The 8,612-nt window shown below is 39.7% G+C and overlaps 1 protein-coding gene across 1 annotated transcript in view; it reads left to right on the forward strand.

Annotated features, from left to right (window-relative positions):
- Positions 1 to 4,127: 4,127 nt before the first annotated feature.
- The window catches only part of LOC101592875 (Golgi phosphoprotein 3), a 12,780-nt gene continuing 8,295 nt past the window's right edge, over positions 4,128 to 8,612 (forward strand). Inside the window, exons 1-2 of the mRNA XM_023702373.1 lie at positions 4,128 to 4,136; positions 6,470 to 6,584. Of these exons, the coding sequence (XP_023558141.1) occupies positions 4,128 to 4,136; positions 6,470 to 6,584 (124 nt within the window). The remainder of the gene's footprint in view (positions 4,137 to 6,469; positions 6,585 to 8,612) is intronic.

Here is an 8,612-nt window from a genome sequence, read left to right on the forward strand (position 1 = left end):
TCTCTTTCTCTTTCTTATAAAATTTTATTCTTCATGCACAACAGACTCCAAGAACACACTTCATTGTAGTTACGGGTGTCAAGAGCTGTTACGGCAGGGCATCCACATAGCTGAATAGGAATGGAACCCCAGGGTCACCATCGTCCTACGCACACGGAACAGTTTATTTTTTGCCAGATTTCTTAATTCCACCTGTGGCCAGGGGGCCCTTTCCCACGGCCTTCATTTTTAGCTCTTCAAGTTTCTTCTCTTTTTGCTTCTGCTTGAACACTCTAGCTTCCTTGTCCATTTCCTTGGACTGCTTCAGGGGCTTCTTCATGCCACCTTCATGGCCAGACATGGCGCCTGCACACCCTCCAGAGCCCAGCTCAGAAACCAGCTGAAAACACTTCTCTTTAATGTGTTTTAATCCAAAAGTTTAAGATTAGAACTGAGTATTTTTTGGTTGATATACCATAGGGAACAATTTGTAAGAGGTAAGCCCTTTGGTGTGTTCATGAAAGGTACAGTCAAAAGTATATAAAGGTTGCTGGGCTGGGTTGTACTTTGTGGTAGAGCATTTGCCTAGCACGTGTGAGAGCCTGAGTTTGATCCCTAGCCCTGAAAAACAAAAACACAGAACAGAAAAAAAATGGTTTATTAGAAGATACTTTATATGGGACTTAGGACTTTAAAATTTAGACAGTCAAGTCATGTGAGTTAACATGAAATAGTTTTAAACAATTACTGCTTTGTAAAGTACATAAAGGGAAATATAAATTTTATTTTGTGTTACTGTGCAGCTGTGATTAATAGAGACAAACATCTGGATGAAGCTGCTGTTATGGCTACCAGTGAAATATTGTATGTGAATAGTTCAATGCTGACTATATTAACTATCGTATTTGTCTTCATGGTAGAGTGTTAACATAAAGTGGTAAAAAAAAGTGAAAAAGAATGAAATAGAGGTTTTTTTTTTACAGCAAAAAGAATCAGTTTTGTGTTTTTGAATAATACCAGTGGGTTGATTGTTCTTTTGTTTATTCACCTGTAGATTAAGTGCTTAAGTGTTCTGGGCACTGTGCTAGTCACAGTGGTGGCTAAGAGACATGTTCCCTGCCTTCATGGATTTACTACCTCAGTCTACTAGTTTGAATGATCCATATGACTAATGTATATCTTTGTGAAAATACTCTGTTATTTAGTTTGTTAATATGAAAATGATTTTTGAAGAGAATACAAATACTATAGTTCTAAAGTTAAATTTTTCTAACAAAGAACAGTCTGCCTCTCTTTGCTCATTACTTAGTTCTGCTCCTGGGAGGCAGCCGCTTTCCGTTCTGGTATAGGCAATCCAGGGCTACTTTAGAAAACTGCTGAAACTCAAAATCGTTGCTTAAAACAGAAGGTACTTCGCTCACTGTGCTGGAGGCTGGAGGACTGAAAACAAGGGTGCTGAAGGCTCTGAGGGAGCTTCCACTCTTCTTCTTTCCCAGCTCTGCTTGCTCCAGGTCTTAGCTCTGGCTGTGTGTTTGCCTCTGCTCTGGGTCATACCACTGTCTGTTCTCTCTCTACTTGTTAATGAATGTGGGACCCTCTTGGATATAATCCACATTAATTTTTATCTTGAGATTTTAATTTCATTTGCAGATATGTTTTTCCTCAATAGGTTCTGGGGGTTAGGGCATTGACATCTTTTGGGGGGCTTTCATTCAGCTTACTAAAATTCTCTTAGTTCTTTTGGCATTTATTTACTTTGTTTTTGCAATACCAGGGATTGAGCTCAGGACCTTGCGCTTGCCAGGCACGCAGTTGGGCCACTGAGCTTTCTCCCTGGCCTTCCATGTTTTAAATAGGCTTTTACTGCCACTTTGTGTGCTCGCTCGCTGTCTGTCTTTTGTTTAGGGTCTCACTATGCAGCTTGGACTTGGAGTGCTCCTTCTATTTTCTGCCTCCTTAGTGCTGGGATTACAGGTGTGTGTACTCTCAGACTCCATGGCTGGCTCAGCGTGCCTGGGGGCGGGGCCGGTGAGGCACACGGTACCAGGGATTGAATCCTGGCCCCTGTGCTTACCTAAGCAAACACTTAGTCTGCTGAACTAGTTCACTGGCTTTTTTTTTTTTTTTTTTTTTAAAAAAGACAAACCATATGGTCTCACTATGTGTAGTTCATATAAGCCTGAACTCATGGTGATTCTCCTGCCTCAGGATCCAGAGTCCTGGGATTACAGGCGTGTTCCACCACACCCAGCTGCTGTTTCTTGGTATATCAATTTGAGGCAGCTTACTTTCTGTTAGAATACACAACTTTTGCCCTTTTATGTGTTCCCTGCCTCATCCCCTCACCCTTGCTAATTTAAGCATCTCAGTGATGATGATGGTTTTTTTTTTTTTTTTTAATTTTAGGGAAAGGTCTGTAGGGTGTTCAGGGTCTCACTACTGGATCACCTGCTTACAGCCTCCCAAGAGCTGGGATTACAGGCGAGCACCACCATGCCCAGTTTCAATTGCTGTCCCTTCAGGGGCGGGGCTGGCGATGGACCCCGCCCCACTGAGCTATTTGGCTGGCCCCTGATGATGGTATTTTCTGTAGAGTCTTATTCTTTGATCTTTTCCTTTCTTAGTAGTTTTCTCTTTAAGTATCCTAACTTTTTTTGCTCCATCAGAGAAAGGTATGCTAATTAGTTTTCAAGTGTTTAGATAATCAGATTCAACAATTGGAACTGGCCATCTCTGATTCTCCTGCACAGCTGTTATCTTCGAACACCTAATCACATTGTTATTTATTGCATTCAGCCTGTTTCCTGGATCTCTTTTATTCCACCTTTTTTTGGAGGGAGAACCTCTTGTGAGACTTTGTGCCTGAAAACACATATTTATTGTACTCAGTTTTTTTATTTTACAACATTTAGATTTCTTTCCTTGGGGAAGTCCTAAAGGTGTTTCTTCATTGTTGTCTGTTGTACAGAATGCTGTTTCTGTCTGCTGTCCTGATTTTCAGTCTTTATACAATATATTCTCTAGAAACATTGGGATCTTCTCTTACTCCTGATGTCTTGAAACTGTGCACTATTTCTGATGTGGGTAATTTAAAAGTCATTATGCATGCTATGGTAGCTTTCTGTTGTGAAAAATATCTGAGAAAAACAACTCGGAAGGAGGGAAGATCTTTTTTTGTCCTGCAGTTTCAGTCCATTGTCACGTGGCTCTGTTGCTTTGGCAGGTGGGGGCTGCTTCCTGTAGTCTTCCAGCAGCTCAACACATGAGCTTTTTGGGGGACATTTCGGATTGAAGTCTAATACATGGGTTCTTTATTTTGTATCATTTGATTTTGAAAAATTTGGAAATTTTTCTTGCATTTCTGCTGTTTTCTGTTCTGTTTTTCTTGTTCTTGGCTTCTTCGTTATTCTTACCTTCTGATCTTTGTCTTGCTAATTAGTTTTCCACAACCACTTTCTTAAATATTGCAGAAGTTTCTTTTTCTTTCTTTTTTTGGTGGAACCGGGGATTGAACTCAGGCCCTTGCGCTTGCCAGGCAAGCGCTTATTCTACTGAGCTATCTCCCCAGCCCCAGAAGTTTTGTATTTTATGGATATAATACCTTCTTCCAATCTTTGAGGATGTTATATGTTATAGCGTTTTATTTATATTGGCTCTTTGTATCTAGAAATAATTTTCTCCGTCAAAAGACCCAATAAGCTAAATAGAAACAGTATATTTGATTAGAGCATATTTGTGAGCCACCAGTACTGCTGAACTTTGTTGAGGTGTTTACAGCATACTCCATGAGTCTTCAAATAGTTTTAAGCAGGAGTTCGGGAATGTCATAAGATTTATTTCTGGTGGTGGTGGGGTAAAAAGATTTGTTTCCTAGGGAGATCAGTGAGGAGAGCAAACTGAAAAGATCTAACATTAGTATGAGGACACTAGTTAGGAAACTTAAATTGGTATAAGTGAAAGTGAGGAGGAGTAGAAAAAAATGGCAGAGGTGGTGGAGAAAGTTGATGCATTTGAGAGAGATGTGGTGAACAAATTTGGTAGACAACCCACGTGTACCCAGGGCAGTGTGGCCTGACAAAGAAGGATGCATGAGGTGGGCACTGAGGCCTGGATGAAAGGGGAGTGAGTGGGGAGAAAGAGATGCCGTCATGTCTGCAGTAAGCACCCTTACACATGTTTTTGTTCTGATGGTGTCTCTTCTTGCTGTCTCTTACCCTCCAGTGAAAACATGGGTCTAAAATTGCACTGCCCTAGGCCGGGTGTGGGGGTGTGCATGCCTGTAGTTCTAGCCCTCAGTAGGCTGAGGCAGAAGGATTACTGTGAGTTTGAGTTGAGCTGGGCTACAGTGAGTTCAAGGCACTGAATTATACAGTAAGACACTGGTCCGCCTTTCCCCCCACCCCCAAAAAAGCAGTGTCTGGTGGCACTTTCTTCCATGATGAAGATGTTCTCTTTGTTCTGTTCACATGTCTTTATGACACTTGAGGACTTGAAATGTGCCTAGTAGAAATTGAAATATACTACATCTAAGGACACATTGGATTTTTAAAGACAGTATTGAGAAAAAAGAATATTGTCTCAAAAATGTTTTTGAGGTACTGGCAGTTGAACCCAGGGCCTCACATGTGCTGGGCAAACACTCTACCACTGAGCTAAATCTCTAGCCCAAATATGGCAGTTTTTAAATATTTATTACCTGTTATTTTGACTGTTAGACTATATAAAATATGTTAAGAGTAACATCATCCTTTTCCTTTTAAAATACAATTTACTTGATTTGTGGTTTGTGGTATGGTTCTTACTGTATGTTGGGACATGATATCTCAAAAAGTTACTGTATATACAGTTTTCAGCCATTCATAAGGTTAAGTAAAAAGGTAAAGAAGATTTTTTTTAAGGGAAAATTTGTTAATTAATTAATTAATTAATTAGTTTTTGTGGTACCAGCGATTGAACTCCGGACCCTGAGCTTGCTAGGCAGGTGCATATTCTGCTGAGCCATCTTCCTGGCCCTTGTGAAGTCATATTTTAAAGTAATAGTAACACAACAATTAGATAGCTAACATGAAGTGATATAATCATTTTAAAAATTACGTTTATTGGTGTGTTCTAGACGTAATGATCACATTCATCATAGGGAATTTGTACCTGTACGCGCAGAATTTGATTCTTTATTCCCATTTCCCTCCCTTTTAACCCATTTTCTCGTTTGCATTTACAAAAGCTTTGTTTTCATTTTTCCTTCTTTTCTTATAGTTTTCTTTCCCTTTTTCGTTTCCTTTTCCCCCTCCCCATCCCTAGTTCATTCCCTTTCCCATTAGAACATTTTCCTTTTTTTTTAGTGGTGGTACCTGGTGTCGCACTCAGGACCGAGCACTTGCCGGGCAAACACTTATTCCACTGAGCTGTCTCCCCGGCCCTGAACATTTTCTGTTTCACAATATCTGTTATACATTTTGGTCCTTATTTACTTTTGGCTTCTCACACCGGAGAAACAATGTGGTATTTACACGTGTGCAGCTGATTTACTTCATCTAAGAGTATGCCCTGAAGGTACATCCATTAACTAGAACCGAGCTTATCTTCATGGCACCGTAGTACTCCATTGTAGGAAAAGAATCATACCTTTATCCATTCATCAGTTGATGTGCCTTTGGGCTTTTTAAGATTTGGCTGTTACAAACTGTGCCACTGTAAACATGGGTGTGTGGCAGAATTTCAGCTAGAAACACACACCATGAGTGGAGGCTCTAACAACCGAATCCTTAAAGGAGGCAGGCAGGTAGCACGGTATTCCCCTATCTGCTTCTGCTCTTTCCTACTGTTAAGATGGGCTCTTCATGTCCAAATGGATTTAAAATTTTTAAAGATGGCATTTAAACTTTTCATTTTGAATTTTTTCCCCTCTATATCTACTTTGTGTTTAATACTTGCTATTTTCTTCAAGGTTTCTGTGATTGGCGTGACAGTTTAAAGAAGTCTTTCTCACCTGAAAAATTGTTTCTCCCTATTAAATCCTTTATCTCTCATTATGGCATAAGTGCAGAGAAACCAGGTCTTAATGTTTGATTCTCGTTTGTTAGCGTTGTTTTAAATGATATTTATCGAAAAGCTTGTTTCTTTAGTGATATGCAATGCCCCCTTTATCATATATATTGCATTTTTTTTTATTTCGTTGAGTCCGTTCTAGAACTAATAATGCTTAAACTTTGAAATCCTGAATCATATAGTCCAGACTTGGAGCAACCAGTGGAAGTATATTAAGTATAAAAGTCCTAGCATTTTTTGCTTTACTTATAATTGCAGAGTTTTATTTTCATTTGCTTGAATCTTAATTTGGTTAGGCTAAGCGCAGGATTTCCTTAACAGAACAGCCTCAAAATCTGAGCATAGTGGTTTTGAGTATGATGAGTAACATAATGTTTTTCATTTGTTGAGTTCATGTCAGAAAAACGGCCTCAGTGGATTGTTTCTCCCTGCTTGCATTTAGGTGATCTGTAAGTCTGATGCTCCAACGGGGGATGTTCTTCTTGATGAAGCTCTGAAGCACGTTAAAGAGACACAGCCTCCAGAGACAGTCCAGAACTGGATTGAATTACTTAGTGGTAAGCTGCTGGGTAACGCTCCCAAGTTGAGGAGGCCAGACATGGTGGTGCATGCCTGTAATCCCAGCACTTGGGAGGTTGAGGAGAAGGATTGCTGTGAATTTGAGATCAGCCTGGGCTACATAGAAAGACCCTATCTTAATAACATCAAAAGCTTAAGAAAAACAAACTTCACAATTGAACTGTTTAAAATTTTTTTTAGAAGTTGTACAAATTTTAATATCCTCTTGAAAGGAGCCTGCAAAAATAGTCAGAATCTTGTTTAGTTATTGAGGCAACCTTGAGGATTTCGTTGGTCAGTGGAGACTCTGGTTTTATAAAATTTTACCCTCATTCATTTTAATAACATTGAGCAGACATTGAATGAGATGGAGTAGTTCTCCTTGGTGCTCCCATAGTTATCAGAGTTACTGTCCACAGCCTGCTCTGTTCGGGCTGGGGTAAGCCGTGGCGATGTCTTCTCAGGGCACCCTCATAAGCAGTCTCTTGCTTTACCCCTCCGACGGTGCCCTGGGCTTGGATTTTAGTAACATGTCTGAGATTACCAGATTTCTTTTGCGTGGCATGTGTGAAGAGCCTTGGATCGGCGTCTACGAGGGCTGTGTGCTACTTCATTTACCTCAGTGACATTGCTGAACTTGGGCTGCTGTTGCACTGTTCTCGCTTTTGAGCGATGAAGAGATAAGTCTAAAGCTTTTCTTAAGTGTTTAAATTCTGTTAGGATTTTGTAAAATGAATGTTCATTTGGATTAAATGTGAAGCTAAAACCTAGCAAGTTTGTTTTTTTAAAACAATATCCTGTGGGTTTTAGCTTGATGATCAATGCCACAACATTGCCTCTAGCACTTTTTTCTTTCGTTGTTTTTGTGTGCTTGGTGTGTGAGACAGGATTTCACTCTGTGAAGGGCAACCTTGATCCTCCTGCCCTGGCCACCCCAGCCCTGGGATTACAAGTGAGTGCCACCATGCTTCACTAAGTGTTTAGGAACAAGTTTCCATTTCAGAATGAAAGAGAGAGGGGGATCCAGAGTGGGAAGAGGAGAACATACAGATTTAAGTTATCTGCTTCCCATCTTGTAAAAGTACCAAGACACCGGCTTGTAGATTTAAATTTTTTTATTGTAGCAAAGTGTGTATAATACAACATTTACTATTTTTAATCACTTGTAAATATACATTTCTATGGCCAACATGCTGATTTTATTTATTTTTTGGCGGAACTGGGGATTGAACTCAGACCCTTGTACTTGCCAGGAAAGTGCTTATTCTACTGAGTCTTCTCCCTGGCCCTCTAACATGTTGATTTATAGAATTTTAAAAATTGTAGTTGCTGCAAGAAGATAGTATATATCAAATACTAGTTGCAACAATACCTATAATCCCACGCGTGAATGTTTATGAAACTTTCGACAGTCTCTTATGAAAAATATTAAAACCAAGTTGGCAAACAATTCTCTGTGTCTAATAATATAAATTAGACCTTAATATAGTTTTCTGAAAGTTCAGTAGCTCCAAGAAGGGAACTCTGGAAACTGCTAGTTGAAGTAGGAAGCAGATGTTGGATTACACCTTTGAAAGGTAAGGATGAAGACAGAGAAGCAAGTGTACCCTGTTTAGTGAGATTAGAATGATAAATTGGTTGAGTCTGTCTTTTCACAGCTAAATCTGTGCTTGCTGCTTGGTTTCCAAAATTAGATACCCTATTATTTAGGAAATGTGATTCTATTTGTATCCATTAATACCTACATATAGAATGAGGAACGTGTCCACCAAGTGGTTGTCTCTGAGGCGAGGTGGCCTACAGGAGATTTCCAGTACGGAGGGGCAGGAGGTATGAGCTGGGGGCGCTGGTTCAAAATCCAGTTACTCAGGAGGCACAGGCGGGCAGAACATGAGTTTGAGACTGGCCTGGTAAAGGTAGTGAGATCCTCTTTGAAAAAAATAAATGTTGTTAAAACAAATAACTTTTTAAAAGAAACAAAGATATTATTACTGAGGGAGGGGATACTAAGGCTTTTATTATTATTA

This window comes from Octodon degus, unplaced genomic scaffold (assembly GCF_000260255.1).
Source record: "Octodon degus isolate 3935 unplaced genomic scaffold, OctDeg1.0 scaffold00149, whole genome shotgun sequence".
In the NCBI taxonomy this organism is placed as follows: domain Eukaryota; kingdom Metazoa; phylum Chordata; class Mammalia; order Rodentia; family Octodontidae; genus Octodon; species Octodon degus.